The 17,404-nt window shown below is 41.9% G+C and overlaps 1 protein-coding gene across 7 annotated transcripts in view; it reads right to left on the bottom strand.

Annotated features, from left to right (window-relative positions):
- Window positions 1-17,404, bottom strand: part of TLN2 (talin 2) — a 431,106-nt gene that overhangs the window by 115,327 nt on the left and 298,375 nt on the right. For all 7 annotated transcript variants that reach the window (XM_047736618.1, XM_047736620.1, XM_047736617.1 and 4 more), the window contains 2 exons: window positions 16,338-16,466; window positions 14,090-14,192 (listed from right to left, as the gene is read on the bottom strand). In XM_047736618.1, the coding sequence (XP_047592574.1) occupies window positions 14,090-14,192; window positions 16,338-16,466 (232 nt within the window). The remainder of the gene's footprint in view (window positions 1-14,089; window positions 14,193-16,337; window positions 16,467-17,404) is intronic.

Below are 17,404 nucleotides of genomic sequence, written 5' to 3'. Positions count from 1 at the left end.
ATCTCAAGGCATCTCAAGGATCCTCTCTGGAGGCATCGGGTTTCCAAAAAAGAGGAAACTGCACCATCAAAGGAGTGAAACAAAGACGATGAGAGGCTGGGGAGCCCAGTGACCATCTACGGCTGCCCAAGGCTCAGTTCAGAGCAACTTCTCGATGGTAGTGATGACACTCATCAGGGGTTGGGTCTCCCGGCAAACACCACCCTCCAGAAGAAAATGTTCCTACAGTCCAGGGTGCGCTATAAAGCCAGAACTGCCTGTGGGGAACTCAAAAGCAGATCGCTGTGGCAATAACCACAATCCTTTGAAGACACAGATTACTTTCACAGTATTCTTGCTATCTGGATTTTAAATCAGTTCAGGAACAGAGCCTTAGGAAGATCCACCAGTGATAAATGACGTAGTGCAATGCTTTGTAGTGGTAGTTACTGCTGACTGGCATCCACGCAGGTTGTGTGTGGACGGCACTAGCCCACATGGCAAAATCCCAAGGTTAAAAACCTGGTATGATGTAGGTTTTTAATCTGTCACACAGGATCTAAAAAGGGGTCTACGTGCAACTGTATTCAGCCCAGCAGAAATGTACTTTGAATACTGCCCTGGCCAAACAAAAACACATCTGTGTTAGAATCCAGCCAGTGGGCAGCTCAGGTGTATTCCTGAATATCCACATACCTCATTTGAGGATGAGGGAGCTGAGACCCGGGAGAAGCTGCCCATACGTGCACGCTCTCTTTGCTTCCCATCCATTCTCCAACATGCCTGGACTTGCCTTCAACAAGGCAAAGAGTGACCCTGTTTTTCCCAAAGCCAATGGATGCTTCCTAAGTCCCTCTCTTCAGCAACTTTCTGGGCAGCAACCACCTCTCTGACTCTAGAGATACTCCTCTCTCCTGGTTTCCTTAATCTTCTCCAAGGCTGTATGTTCTCACTTCCTGTGAAGACCTCCTTCTTCTTATTGAATATTAGGGTTCTGCAGGGTTATATCTGATAACTTTTTTCTTACTCTATCATTCCCCCTAGGCAAACTCACCCATACTTCCACAGTTTCAATTATTAGTATCACATTAAACATTTAAAAATTGTTATCTCCCTCCCAGACTTCTCCAATGAGTTCCAGAGGCCAATTTCTAGCTGCCCAATGGGCTTCTGGACTAGGGACATCCTCCAGATGCTTCCAGCTGAATGCATTTACAGCTGAACTTAGCATCCCTAAACTCCAGCCCCTGCCACACCTGCCCATGGCCCCGTGTTTCTGCCATGGTGATTCACACACGTCTTAGCATTGTCCATGTTGCTTTCCTTACTCCCATTCTGGTCAGTTCCTGACCAGTGTAAGCTAAAGTCTAACAGCTTTTTTTTTTTTTTTTTTTTTTTTTTTAAGATTTTACTTATTTATTTGACAGACAGAGATCACAAGTAGGCAGAGAGGCAGGCAGAGAGAGAGAGAGGAGGAAGCAGGCTCCCCGTGGAGCAGAGAGCCCAATGTGGGGCTCGATCCCAGGACCCTGGGATCATGACCTGAGCCGAAGGCAGAGGCTTTAACCCACTGAGCCACCCAGGCGCCCCTAAAGTCTAACAGCTTTGAGGTCTCTCTTTAATCTATCCCTTCGTTTCTGGCACAGGCCACACCCATCTCTCAGATAGATGAAGGCAGCAGCCTTCACACTGGTCTGCCTGCCTCCAACTTTGCTTCCCTCCAAGTTATCTGCGTACAAGAGGAAGGGCAACCTAGCTAAAAGAAAAACTAAACCATGTCCATCGATGAAAACGCTTCACTATTTTCACATGATCTTAGGTGAGGTTTTTAATGATTTAAGCAGAAGTTAGGAGGTTCTTTAGGATCTGACCCAGCCTCCCTTTCCGGCCTTCACTTCTTACTCCTCACCTGCTTGCCTCTAACCCGAAGCCTCCCCCGGTCACTTGGTCAGCCTTCTTTCCTCTTACCTTTGGGACTCAACATACACTGTTCCACTTTCCCAAACACCCATTCAGTACCCGCCAAGACGAAGCGGTGCTATTTCGAGGCCATTTTTCACACATAGACTAGACAGTCTGTCATCCTGGGTGTTATCAGTGTCAGAGGATGCAACCTGTAAAGCGGTCTTCCTTCCACGCAAGAGTCCATTTCATGAGCTACACCAGAGCCGGCAAGATTCCAGAAACGTGTAGAACGTTTTGAAACACATACTTTTCATGTACCCTCTGCTTTGTAAGAATTTATAAATACGTTTCCTTCTTCTTGAATGCTAAATGAATGCTGAACAATCCTTACAACCCTGATCAGGGGGCCAGTTCACTCCTGATGGTTTCCCTTACTCTCCCATTAGCATAAAAGTCTTACTATTGCAGGTACTCTATTATACTACAGAGTACTCTTTGTGTGTGCTCCTATTCTTTCTATTCTCCAGGTAATAAACAGACACAGTTAAAAAAAAAAAAAATCCAAGGGGACTTTGATTATAGTAATGGCAGAACAGCTTAATGCAGATCAATTCCCCTGAGAGACACAACTAAAACCACTGGAAAAAAGCATATAAAACATCTGTTTGACAGCAGTGGAGAGAAACCAAGGCACTAAGAGGGATTAAGATTTTAAAAGAAAGAAAGGACGTTGCGGGGGTGGTGGTACAGGGTTGCTTTTCCCCTCAAGGCACCCCTTCATTCATAAACTGTTGCCTAGAAGCTGAGCAAAATTTCCTGCAAATTCATGGGGCTGGGAGGATTAAAAAGCAACGAATCGGGGGCACCTGGGTGGCTCAGTGGGTTAAAGCCTCTGCCTTCGGCTCAGGTCATGGTCCCGGGGTCCTGGGATCGAGCCCCGAGTCGGGCTCTCTGCTCCGCAGGGAGCCTGCTTCCTCCCCTCTCTCTCTGCCTGCCTCTCTGCTTGCTTGCGATCTCTCTCTCTCTGTCAAATAAATAAATAATCCTTAAAAAAAAAAAAAAAAAGCAACGAAGCGGCAGGGGGTGGGAGGTTGGGGGAACCAGGTGGTGGATATTCGAGAGGGCACGGATTGCATGGAGCACTGGGTGTGGTGCAAAAACAATGAATACTGTTATGCTGAAAAAAAAAAAGGCAACAGTTCTGAGCCTGTGGAAGAGAATGGCCCTGGTAAATGTAACAGATGTTCTGAAGGGATACACAAAAATGCCTATGCCCTAAAAAACCAACTGGAAATAGATGGCAAATTTCCAGGCAGCTCAATCCCTGCTTATCAGGCCAGTCCCTGCTCATATTATGGGGATCTGTTAGATGTTCACTACATGCCAGAAACAAAGAATAATCCTCCATAGGGAAAGAAACACAATCCAGAGTCTCACACTATTTCTTCAGTTTAAAATACCAAAGTCTAGAATTAAATTAAAAAATATCAGAAACACCAGGAGGTAGGACCAACAGCCGAAAAAAAAGAGGGGAAAAATGACAGACTGGGAACATAGGCCCACAGGTGATCCGAATATCAGAATTACTGAACCAGGACTTTAATAACTTGTGATGACTAAGTTGAAGAAATTAGACGGCAAGATAGGAAATTTCAGCAGAAAAAGGAAAGTGCAAGCAAACTATCGAATGGCTATTCTCAAACTGAAAAATGGGACATTTCAAATTAAAAACTTGGAAAAGGCTGAAAGCAGAAAAGACATGGCTAAAGAGAAGAGTGAGCTACAGACTGATCAAATGAGAATATTCAGACTAAAGCACGGAGAAGAAAAATCAGAGCAAGTACAGGAAAGATTAGGGGACACATCACACAGTGGAAACATCTGACATTTATGGTAACTGGAATCTACAGAGAAGAAGAGGAAAAAAAAAATGGGGCAGAGACAGTATTTGAAAATACAGTGCTTGAGATTTTCTAAAACTGACCTAAGACAACAAGTCCCATTTTCAAGCTGTACAAAAACCCACAGCAGGATAAACACCCAATAAAATTTCTCTAAGCACATTGCTTGAAAAAAGACTGAAAAATTCAAAAACTTTAGTAGAGGGGAAAAAATAAAATCACAGTGAGACTCTTGACTCTGGCAAACAGGGTTGTGGAAAAGGAGGTGGGTGGAGAGATGAGGTGACTGGGTTATGGGCAGTAAAGATGGCACGTGATGTGCTGAGCAACTGGGTGTTATACGCAACTAAGGGATCATTGAACATTATATCAAAAACTAATGCTGTATTATATTATACGTTGGCTGATTGATTTTAAATAAAAAATTTGAAAATTATTAAAAATTCAAAATATTTAAAAAAAAAAAACAAAAACCACCTCACATTACCTTCCCAAAAGGAGACTGATGGCTTTCTTCACAACAGAAATAAAGGAAGCCAGAAGACAATGGAATAACACCTTCAAAGTTCTGGCAGAAAAGAACTGCCAGCTTAAAATTTTATGAGTGAAATTATCTACCAAAGATAAAGGCTAAACAAAGGCAGTTTTAGACAAACAAAAATGGAGAAAATTTGTTACCAATAAAGTCACACTGGAGGAAATGAAGGGAGGTAAGGCACAAAGGAAATAATCCCTGGTGGAAGCACATGGAGAGGGAGCAGGGAATACAGAACAATGGGAAGGTCAATGTGGCAGTGACTCTAAATGGATACTGACTGTAGGAAACGATATGGAGACTGTATGGGGGGAATTAAAATATCTGTCATCATTTGTGCATTCTGATTATGCAAAGAATGAGCAGAAAGAAAGGTAAAAGGAATTAAAGTGTCCAAAGATTCTTGCACCATCCAGGAAGTGGTGAACACACTAACTTATATTGGACTTTTAAAAATCCTATGAATTTTGCAAATTCATAGACTAGTCAATGACTATATAACTAACAAGCTAATCAAGGAGAAAGAAGCAGAACTTAACAGATACATATGAATCTGAAGACAGGAGACCGAGAGAGAGAGAGAGAGAAAGGAACCCAGAGCAGGTAAGTCATTCAGAAAACAAAGAGTAAAAGGATAGATTCAAACCCCAATATATCAGTAATTACATTATAGGTAAATGGAACAAATACTCCAATTGAAACAAGAGATTAATGAGGCGCCTGGGTGGCTCAGGCAGTTAAGTGCTTGCCTTCGGCTCAGGTCATGATTCTGAATCCCAGGACAGAACACCATGTTGGGCTCTCTGCTCAGTGGGGAGCCTGCTTGTCCCTCTGCCCCTCCCCTGACTTGTGCTCTCGCTCTCTCTCAATAAAATCTTTAAAAACTTAAAAGAAAAAAGATGTTGCATCAACAACCCCTCCCTTTGCAAAACAATTACATGATGCTCACAAGATACAAGTTAAATAAAAGTATACAGAAAAACTGAAAATGGGATAAGATATATCATGCACATTATAATGAAAATAAAGGCACAAAACTATATGCACAAGAATGTAAAACAGTATTAAAAGGAAAATCTAAGTAAGTGGAGGGACATGTCCTATTTGCAGTTTAGAGGCCTCAAGAATGTGAGAATGTCACTTATCCCCAAACTGATTCAGTGTAACTCCAATTAAGAAAAAAAAAAAATGAACAGGGTTTTTTGGGGGTAGAAACTGCCAGACTGATTGTAGAATTTATGTGGAAATATAAAGGGGTAAGAAAAGTCAGCATTACTTGAGAAATAATGAAGTCAGAGGACTCATATAACCAGGTATTAATACTTCATATAAAACTTAGTTATCAGTGATGGATAGGAGTCAAGATGGCAGAGAAGTAGCAGGCTGAGACGACTTCAGGTAGCGGGAGATCAGCTAAATAGCTTATCTAAAGATTGCAAACACCTACAAATCCAACGGGAGATCGAAGAGAAGAAGAACAGCAATTCTAGAAACAGAAAATCAACCACTTTCTGAAAGGTAGGACTGGCGGAGAAGTGAATCCAAAGCGACGGGAAGATAGACCGCGGGGGGAGGGGCCGGCTCCCGGCGAGCGGCGGAGCAACGGAGCACAAAATCAGGACTTTTAAAAGTCTGTTCCGCTGAGGGACATCGCTCCAGAGGCTAAACCGGGGTGAAGCCCACACGGGGTCAGCGTGGCCTCAGATCCCGCAGGGTCACAGAAGGATCAGGGGTGTCTGAGGGTCGCAGAGCTTACCGGTATTAGAACGGGGAAGCTGGCTGCAGAGACAGAGCCGAGGAGTTACTCTCTTAGCTCGGGGTTACCTTGAACCGGTCGCAGGCTCGGTCAGCTCGGAGCGCGGCCAGAGGCCAGGGTGGCGGGAGTCATTGGGCGCTGTTCTCTGAGGTCGCACTGAGGAGTGGGGCCCCGGGCTCTCTGCTCCTCCGGGCGGGAGACCGGGAGGCTGCCATCTTCATTCCTGTCCTCCGGACTCTACGGAAAGCGCTCAGGGAACAAAAGCTCCCGAAAGCAAACCCGAGCGGATTACTCAGCCGGGCCCCGGGTAAGGGCGGTGCAACTCCGCCTGGGGCAAAGACGCTTGAGAATCACTACAACAGGCCCCTCCCCCAGAAGATCAACGGGAAACCCAGCCAGGACCAAGTTCACCTACCAAGGAGTGCAGTTTCAATACCAAGGAGAGCAGCGGAATTCCAGAGGAGAAGAAAGCAAAGCACGGAACTCATGGCTTTCTCCCCATGATTTTTTAGCCTTGCAGTTAATTTAATTGCTTTTTCTTTTTCAATTTTTTTTCTCTTCTTCTGCTAAATTTTTTTAACTTTACCCTTTTCTTTTTTAACGTTTTTTAACTAGTTTATCTAATATATATTTTTTTCCTTTTTATATTTTTTCTTTATTGGTTTTCTTTTTTTAATTGGTTCTTTTTTTTTTTTTTTTTTCTTTCTGAACCTCTTTTTATCCCCTTTCTCCCCCCTCACGATTTGGGATCTCTTCTGATTTGGCTAAAGCATATTTTCCTGGGGTTGTTGCCACCCTTTTAGTATTTTACTTGCTCCTTCATATACTCTTATCTGGACAAAATGACAAGACGGAAAAATTCACCACAAAAAAAAGAACAAGAGGCAGTACCAAAGGCTAGGGACCTAATCAATACAGACATTGGTAATATGTCAGATCTAGAGTTCAGAATGACGATTCTCAAGGTTCTAGCCAGGCTCGAAAAAGGCATGGAAGATATTAGAGAAACGCTCTCGGGAGAGATAAAAGCCCTTTCTGGAGAAATAAAAGAACTAAAATCTAACCAAGTTGAAATCAAAAAAGCTATTAATGAGGTGCAATAAAAAATGGAGGCTCTCACTGCTAGGATAAATGAGGCAGAAGAAAGAATTAGCGATATAGAAGACCAAATGACAGAGAATAAAGAAGCTGAGCAAAACAGGGACAAACAGCTACTGGACCAGGAGGGGAGAATTCGAGAGATAAGTGACACCATAAGACGAAACAACATTAGAATAATTGGGATTCCAGAAGAGGAGGAAACAGAGAGGGGAGCAGAAGGTATATTGGAGAGAATTATTGGAGAGAATTTCCCCAATATGGCAAAGGGAACAAGCATCAAAATCCAGGAGGTTCAGAGAACCCCCCTCAAAATCAATAAGAATAGGTCCACACCCTATCACCTAATAGTAAAATTGACAAGTCTTAGTGACAAAGAGAAGATCCTGAAAGCAGCCCGGGAAAAGAAGTCTGTAATGTACAAAGGTAAAAATATTAGATAGGCAGCAGACTTATCCACAGAGACCTGGCAGGCCAGAAAGAGCTGGCATGATATATTCAGAGTACTAAATGAGAAAAACATGCAGCCAAGAATACTATATCCAGGTAGGCTATCATTGAAAATAGAAGGAGAGATTAAAAGCTTCCAGGACAAACAAAAACTGAAAGAATTTGCAAACACCAAAACACCTCTATAGGAAATATTGAAAGGGGTCCTCTAAGCAAAGAGAGACCCTAAAAGTAGTAGATCAGAAAGGAACAGAGACAATATACAATAACAGTCACCTTACAGGCAATACAATGGCACTAAATTCATATCTCTCAATACTTACCCTGAATGTTAATGGGCTAAATGCCCCAATCAAAAGACACAGGGTATCAGAATGGATAAAAAAACAAAACCCTTCTATATGTTGCCTACAAGAAACTCATCTTAAACCCGAAGACACCTCCAGATTTAAAGTGAGGGGGTGGAAAAGAATTTACCATGCTAATGGACATCAGAAGAAAGCAGGAGTGGCAATCCTTATATCAGATCAATTAGATTTTAAGCCAAAGACTATAATAAGAGATGAGGAAGGACACTATATCATACTCAAAGGAACTGTCCAACAAGAAGATCTAGCAATTTTAAATATCTATGCCCCTAACGTGGGAGCAGCCAACTATATAAACTAATTAATAACAAAATCAAAGAAAGACATCGACAATAATACAATAATAGTAGGGGACTTTAACACTCCCCTCACTGAAATGGACAGATCATCCAAGCAAAAGATCAACAAGGAAATCAAGGCCTTAAATGACACACTGGACCAGATGGACATCACAGATATATTCAGAACATTTCATCCCAAAGCAACAGAATACACATTCTTCTCTAGTGCACGTGGAACATTCTCCAGAATAGATCACATTCTCGGTCCTAAATCAGGTCTCAACCGTTATCAAAAGATTGGAATCATTCCCTGCATATTTTCAGACCACAATGCTCTGAAGCTAGAACTCAATCACAAGAGGAAATTTGGAAAGAACCCAAATACATGGAGACTAAACAGCATCCTTCTAAAGAATGAATGGGTCAACTAGGAAATTAAAGAAGAATTGAAAAAATTCATGGAAACAAATGATAATGAAAACACAACGGTTCAAAATCTGTGGGACACAACAAAGGCAGTCCTGAGAGGAAAATATATAGCGGTACAAGCCTTTCTCAAGAAACAAGAAAGGTCTCAGGTACACAACCTAACCCTACACCTGAAGGAGGTGGAGAAAGAACAAGAAAGACACCCTAAACCCAGCAGGAGAAGAGAAATCATAAAGATCAGAGCAGAAATCAATGAAATAGAAACCAAAAAAACAATAGAACAAATCAACGAAACTAGGAGCTGGTTCTTTGAAAGAATTAATAAGATTGATAAACCCCTGGCCAGACTTATCAAAAAGAAAAGAGAAAGGACCCAAATAAATAAAATCATGAATGAAAGAGGAGAGATCACAACGAACACCAAAGAAATACAGACAATTATAAGAACATACTATGAGCAACTCCACGCCAACAAATTTGACAATCTGGAAGAAATGGATGCATACCTAGAGACATATAAATTACCACAACTGAACCAGGAAGAAATAGAAAGCCTCAACAGACCCATAACCAGTAAGGAGATTGAAACAGTCACCAAAAATCTCCAAACAAACAAAAGCCCAGGGCCAGATGGCTTCCCGGGGGAATTCTACCAAACATTTAAAGAAGAACTAATTCCTATTCCCCTGAAACTGTTCCAAAAAATAGAAATGGAAGGAAAACTACCAAACTCATTTTATGAGGCCAGCATCACCTTGATCCCAAAACCAGACAAGGATCCCATCAAAAAAGAGAACTACAGACCAATATCCTTGATGAACACAGATGCAAAAATTCTCACCAAAATACTAGCCAATAGGATTTAACAGTACATTAAAAGGATCATTCACCACGACCAAGTGGGATTTATTCCAGGGCTGCAAGGTTGGTTCAACATCCGCAAATCAATCAATGTGATACAACACATTAATAAAAGAAAGAACAAGAACCATATGATACTCTCCATAGATGCTGAAAAAGCATTTGACAAAGTACAGCATCCCTTCCTGATCAAAACTCTTCAAAGTATAGGGATAGAGGGCACATACCTCAATATTATCAAAGCCATCTATGAAAAACCCACCGCAAATATCATTCTCAATGGAGAAAAACTGAAAGCTTTTCCGCTAAGGTCAGGAAGACGGCAGGGATGTCCGTTATCACCACTGTTATTCAACATAGTACTAGAATTCCTAGCCTCAGCAATCAGACAACAAAAGGAAATTAAAGGCATCCAAATCGGCAAAGAAGAAGTCAAACTATCACTCTTCGCAGATGATATGATACTCTATGTGGAAAACCCAAAAGACTCCACTCCAAAACTGCTAGAACTTGTACAGGAATTCAGTAAAGTGTCAGGATATAAAATCAATGCACAGAAATCAGTTGCATTTCTCTACACCAACAACAAGACAGAAGAAAGAGAAATTAAGGAGTCCATCCCATTTACAATTGCACCCAAAACTATAAGATACCTAGGAATAAACCTAACCAAAGAGACTAAGAATCTATACACAGAAAACTATAAAGTACTCATGAAAGAAATTGAGGAAGACACAAAGAAATGGAAAAATGTTCCATGCTCCTGGATTGGAAGAATAAATATTGTGAAAATGTCTATGCTACCTAAAGCAATCTACACATTTAATGCAATTCCTATCAAAGTACCATCCATTTTTTTCAAAGAAATGGAACAAATAATCCTAAAATTTATATGGAACCAGAAAAGACCTCGAATAGCCAAAGGAATATTGAAAAAGAAAGCCAAAGTTGGTGGCATCACAATTCCGGACTTCAAGCTCTATTACAAAGCTGTCATCATCAAGATAGCATGGTACTGGCACAAAAACAGACACATAGATGAATGGAACAGAATACAGAGCCCAGAAATAGACCATCAACTCTATGGTCAACTCATCTTCGACAAAGCAGGAAAGAATGTCCAATGGAAAAAAGACAGCCTCTTCAATAAATGGTGTTGGGAAAATTGGACAGCCACATGCAGAAAAATGAAATTGGATCATTTCCTTATACCACATACGAAAATAGACTCAAAATGGATGAAGGATCTCAATGTGAGAAAGGAATCCATCAAAATCCTTGAGGAGAACACAGGCAGCAACCTCTTCGACCTCAGCCGCAGCAACATCTTCCTAGGAACATCGCCAAAGGCAGGGGAAGCAAGCGCAAAAATGAACTATTGGGATTTTATCAAGATCAAAAGCTTTTGCACAGCAAAGGAAACAGTTAACAAAACCAAAAGACAACTGACAGAATGGGAGAAGATATTTGCAAATGACATATCAGATAAAGGGCTAGTGTCCAAAATCTATAAAGAACTTAGCAAACTCAACACCCAAAGAACAAATAATCCAATCAAGAAATGGGCAGAGGACATGAACAGACATTTCTGCAAAGAAGACATCCAGATGGCCAACAGACACATGAAAAAGTGCTCCATATCACTCGGCATCAGGGAAATACAAATCAAAACCACCATGAGATATCACCTCACACCAGTCAGAATGGCTAAAATTAACAAGTCAGGAAATGACAGATGCGGTGAGGATGCGGAGAAAGGGGAACCCTCCTACACTGTGGTGGGAATGCAAGCTGGTGCAACCACTCTGGAAAACAGCATGGAGGTTCCTCAAAATGTTGAAAATAGAACTACCCTATGACCCTGCAATTGCACTGCTGGGTATTTACCCTAAAGATACAAACGTAGTGATCCGAAGGGGCACGTGCACCCGAATGTTTATAGCAGCAATGTCTATAATAGCCAAACTATGGAAAGAACCTAGAAGTCCATCAACAGACGAATGGATAAAGAAGATGTGGTATATATACACAATGGAATACTATGCAGCCATCAAAAGAAATGAAATCTTGCCATTTGCGAGGACGTGGATGGAACTAGAGGGTATCATGCTTAGCGAAATAAGTCAGTCGGAGAAAGACAACTATCATATGATCTCCCTGATATGAGGGAGAGGAGATGCAACATGGGGGGTTAAGGGGGTACGAGAAGAGTAAATGAAACAAGATGGGATTGGGAGGGAGACAAACCATAAGTGACTCTTAATCTCACAAAACAAACTAAGGGTTGATGGGGGGAGGGGGGTTGGGGGGGGGGGTGGGGTTATGGACATTGGGGAGGGTATGTGCTATGGTGAGTGCTGTGAAGTGTGTAAACCTGGCGATTCACAGACCTGTACCCCTGGGGATAAAAATATATGTTTATTAAAAAAAAAAAACTTAGTTATCAGCAAAGTGTGCTACTATGGTAGGGACAGGCAATCAAATCACTGGAAAAGAAGTAGAAGATCAGAAGCTGATTTGCATACACTTTCACTTAAGGACCAACCAGCACCGAAGACTACTGGGGAAATGATGATGGCTTCAGTGAGTGATGCTGTGTCAGATAGATATCCAAGAGAAAAAAGAGTAAGGGCTCTCTTTGCTCATATGTAAAACTCAATTGCAGACGGACCACAGTTTTAAATATAGAAAGTAAAACAACAAAGCTTCTAGACTGTAACAGAAGAGAATATCTTGATTTTAGAGAGGAAAAATTCTTAAAAAGGACATAGAAAGTTAGCAACCGTAAAGGAAAAACACTTTAAATTGAACTATATTAAAATTCTAAAAAATTCTATTCATCAAGAAACAGTTTTGAGAGTGAAAGGTAAGCCTCAATATAAAAGAAATACATACAAGTGAAAATTCCAACTAACACGAAGATAACTCAAGGTTGTTGTTTTTGTTTTTGCTTTTTTTAAAAGAGCAACAGGCATGAATAGGCACTTTGAGATGTCCAAATGGCCAATTAATACATGAAAAAATGAGCAATTGCATTGCTCATCAGGGAATTACAAATTAGAGCCATAATATGATACTATTACACACTCAGCAAAATGGCTAGTGACATTGGCTGACAACACAAAGTGGAGAAAGGAATGTGAACAAATGGAGCGTTCACATGCTGCTGGAAGGACAGAGCTGGGTTATTAGCACAGCCTGGGACCCAGCACGCCCATCTCTAGGTATTTATTTAGAAAATGCTTATTTACGTTCACTAAATAGCATGTATGAGAACTATTCATAGCTTTACCCATCAATGGTACAAAGAGTCACCAAGAGGTATATTCACATAATGAAATATTGCAGGAAGCAACAGAAAGGAAAGGAATGGCTTCTGACATCCTGTGCATCTCACATCATAATGCCAGAAAAAGCAGCAAAAACATGGACACACCTTGCATGATTTCATTCATAGTTAAAAACAGGCAAATCAGCTTGTGCTGTTACAAGTCATGGGTGTTTACCTCTGGGGGACAGGAGGAAATACAATGATTGGCAGGGAGCGGGCACATGGTGGGTGCTGAAAACATTCCACCACTTAATCTTGGTGGTGGTGGCTGGGGTGCATTCAATTTATAGTAACTCAGGAAGGTACACATTTAGGACTTAACCGCTCTCTTCTGGATGTTTATTACACTTCAATAACAATGTACACTTTTTTTTTTTTTTTAAAGAAGTCAGGCAGTACTACTGTGTAACAACAGCAACAATCAACAACCACTCCTCCCATCCCATTCCCTTCCTAGAGCCACTCAGCTCTTTGAGCTTTCTTCTGACACATTTCCTATTTCCAGGTAATGGGCTTATAATGAATCTTCTCACTGTTTCCATTTTAGGAAGCTATAGGCTTCCTATTCTACTTCTTATTAGAAAGACATTTCCTTATATAAAGCTGGTGCTTTTCCTAGAGCTGATAATTACACAATCTGTTTCTATATAGCCTTCTGTTTAAAGGTGTCTCCTGCCCTTATGGGTACCTTGTATCTCCAATATTCAAACTCCCTCAGGGTTCTGCAGCACAAGTCAGCTTGTTTCTTGCTGGCTACCCTATCCCTGAAGACTTTTAGTTTTTTGTTCATTGGTTCTATTCGCTATCAGTCATCTGTCTCCTTCCATCTTTGAAAATTTAACTGGCATCTTATTTGTTGTCATCCTTTTTTTCTTAACATTTTGTAAAAAATTCCTTTAGTGAGATTTCAAGAGTCATACAGAGACAGTCCTCAAAGTCTATAATTACTTTTTCTAACAGTCTAGAAGGGGTGATCCACAAATAATTTGGGGCATTCATATTTTATTCATCTTTATATGCTTAGTTTCAAGCCCAGTAACAAGGACATGGAAAGAGCTTGAAAAATCTGTAAACTGCTGTTGAAAACCAAAGTTAGGTTCATGGCCAAATTAAGGAACCCCTGCTGCTGACCCCCACTGCCCACCCCAGCTGTCTGCACCTGGCCACAGGGCATCACGAAGGATGTGGGTCTCACCTGTGTAGTGCTCATTGCCTTGAGCAGCACAGGTCAGAAGCTGTGCCATGGACGAGCCCACTGCCTTGGATGTACTTCCTAGGTCTTGAGCGCATTTTTCCAGCTGTAAGAATATCCAAGGAGGAAGACAACTTAGAAGAAAAGCAACGTACACCTAAATCTTAGCATACAGATGATGCACATCAAATTGTGGTCCTCAGCTTTTCCCCACCTGATGGCATTGGTGCTAAGAGTAAGTAGGGTGACAGAAGGGGAAAGAGCCCATGCTTCAGAACAAAAAAATCTGGGTCCAGGCCCCTGCCCTCTGCTTCCTTCCCCCACATGCTAGCTGTCAGAGACTGGGCAGGTTACTGAACCTTTCCAGGCCTCGGTTTCCTGAAGAGATCCTAATACTTAAGCTTAGCAAGTTCTCAGAATCAATGTAGGTACTCAACAAATGGTAGCTATTAGCATCATGCCTTTGGAAGCTAATTTAGAAAGTCTGCAACAAATCCTTAGCGAGAATTAATTACGCCTTGGCAGGAAGTGGGCAGGCATCCAGCGGTACCGCCTTCCTGGCATGTGGGACCACTAATATTGTTCATTTCGATCTTTATACTTTGAGGAGTTCTAACCAGAAGGAAATGCAATAGAAAGAGAGGTTTGCCCTGGTACATGAGATTATGAAAATGGGCAGAGTGCTTGCCTCCCACGAACAGCATGTCATCTTGCTTTGTAAACTGAATAAATAATTCAGAGAACAAACTTACTGAAGGCTCAGGGTATGGATAATTATTTGATTACCAGATGAGGGACAACCTTTTGGAAAAGAACCTTCAGGCATACCGCGAGAGTGCAGGAAGGCATCAGAGAATGCGTGCATTTTTTAACTCCGTAACATTGCTTCCCAGGATAGGCAGTGCCTTCACATATGAAAGAACCTGTAGCCAACAATATGTTCTGGCCAACAATATGTTCTAACACAGCACACATATTCTTTTGGGGGCAGTTTCCTTAAAAATTACACAGGGTTTCTTGCATTCTAACAGACCAGCAGGTTTCTGTAAAGGCAGAATCATGTAGGGGCAGCCTCTCTTGGGTTCCCTGGAGTGCAGGAGCTTACAAAGGGACACGTAGACTACATCATGATGCTGCTGGCCCTGTGGCCAGTCTTGACTTGATCATTAGCTGGGTGACCTTAGGTGACTTAACTCCTCTGAGCCTTTCTTCATCTTTGCAATTAGCAGGAGCATGGTTTAACAAATAGTTTCTGAGGGCTTCCTAAGTACCATTGGTCCATAGTACATTAGGGGATCCAAAGAGCAGCAGTAGCGAAGAGGGAGGGATCAAGAGCATGGGCTTTGGAGTCCTGTTGGTCTGGATTCAAACCCCGGTTCTACCATCAGCGGGCAGACACTGGACACAATAGTGACAACCTACCCGGGTACCTGCGTTTTCTCAGAGCAAAATGGCATCCATAAAACTCACTCATGAATGTTACCATCAGGATAAACTAGACTGATTTTGGGCACACGCAGTGCGTACGATGTACTTACCAAATGATGGCCCTTATTAGCACCATTCAATAATGTGGAAAAGGAGGTACACACAAATGAGAAGAGCTGGTAAAATTTTAGCCAAGAAAACCCTGACTCAGACATCACGAGGCGCCATAACATGATCAAATTAGAGCTCTGTCCCCACCATTCCCCTGGATTGTGGACTGGATTCCAGTGCTTTGCTGTTGTCCCTTCCAGTTGTCTTGCGTTAAGTCGATGTTTTTTCAAATCATGCCTGTTGAAAATAATTCCTGTGTCTACCTTTATAACCTCATTGCTATCTGTATTACAGATAAAATATCTGAGACACAGAGGAGACACAAGACTTGTCTATGGCTGGTTGAGGACACAAGCTGGAGCCAGAAACAAGAACTTCTACTTTGAAACTCAGTTCCTCCAGCTGTGCTGGACGTTCTCAGAAAAAGGCTGTGGGATCAGAACACGAGGATGTGTCTTGTTTATGAAAAAGAGTGACAGACACTTGTGCATCCCCAGCCAACCTCCAGCAAAGCAAGACACGGAACCATGACCAGGGGCCCCTTCAGGGCCATCTTTACCTCAACACAGTTCTTAAAAACGGGGCTATTCTAGGGCTTTGCCTGTAAAATGTGTGTGATTCAGGGCCACCAACTCCAGCTTCTAAAAATGCCTCACCGTGATCTTGACATGAGGCAGAGTCCCAACCCACAGCAGGCTCTAACATCCCTTACCGTTTCCCCCGGAAGCGGTTTCAGCTGACTCTCCACGGCAGCCATCTTGGCGTCCTGCAGTTCACTCTTGAGTGTCTGCACGGTGCTCAGCGCTGAATCGATTTCCATAGGACCACAGGCTTCATGGGCCTGGCAACAGAGTTGGGAATATGTGTACAGTCTGCCCGGGAAAAGTGTCCCCAGTACTTTGCAATGTACCCAATGCCTTTCTGGATGTTCCCAGTGGTTCTCCAACCACTCCAACAGGAAGCCAGTGGAGTATGTGTTTCCTGATAGAACAAAATCAACCTTGGTCTGTCCTGACCTCCCTAAATAATTAATTATGTATGTCTCATAAGTGGATATACTTAAAGTCTCCTTGAAGCTATTTTTATCCAAAATGCATCTGTTGCTCAGACTAAGAGAATCCTTCTTCAGTGTGTCTGGGTTCTAGAGAGAGAGAGCACCTAGCACAGAGGCTTGAAAAGCATGTGGTGAATGGCTGAAGAAGGAATGAACAAATGAACCCAGGACTATGGGGACAAGCTGTTATCAACCTTATTGAGTCTCTACAAAGTTCTAGACTATAAACCATTACCTTTCCATGCTGAAAATTACAAAAAGGATTTTTCTTTTCCTTAGCAATTGTTTTAAAACTACTTCATTCTCTTGATCATTTAAGATATTGGTCTCCAAATGCTTTGATCACATCCCCCTCCATTCACATCTTAATAAATTATTGGTGTAAAATTATAGACCAGTATGTCAAATACAGGTAAATCGTAATTTCTTTCTTTTTTTTTAGTTAACAGTGACAACAAGAGCAGTAAATACTAACTGACTGATTGCTATGTGCCAATGGTACATAGTGAAGAAACTGAGGCACGGAGAGGTTAATTAACTTGCTGAGGTCACAAAAAATTAGTTGATGGCAAGGCCAGAATTTGCATGCAGGCAGTCTAACAGCAGAGCTTAAAACACTCTTATATCTTAAAGCCTTAATATCTTTTTACACCCAGTGGACAGTCTTGCTTGAGTCCCACTTTGAGGCTCACAGCCTCAAAGTAGTTGAGGTGTGACTCTCCCTA

This window comes from Lutra lutra, chromosome 7, assembly GCF_902655055.1.
Source record: "Lutra lutra chromosome 7, mLutLut1.2, whole genome shotgun sequence".
Lineage (NCBI taxonomy): Eukaryota > Metazoa > Chordata > Mammalia > Carnivora > Mustelidae > Lutra > Lutra lutra.
The sequence above is the reverse complement of the archived record's forward strand: the minus strand, read 5'-3'. Positions and strand labels throughout refer to the sequence as shown.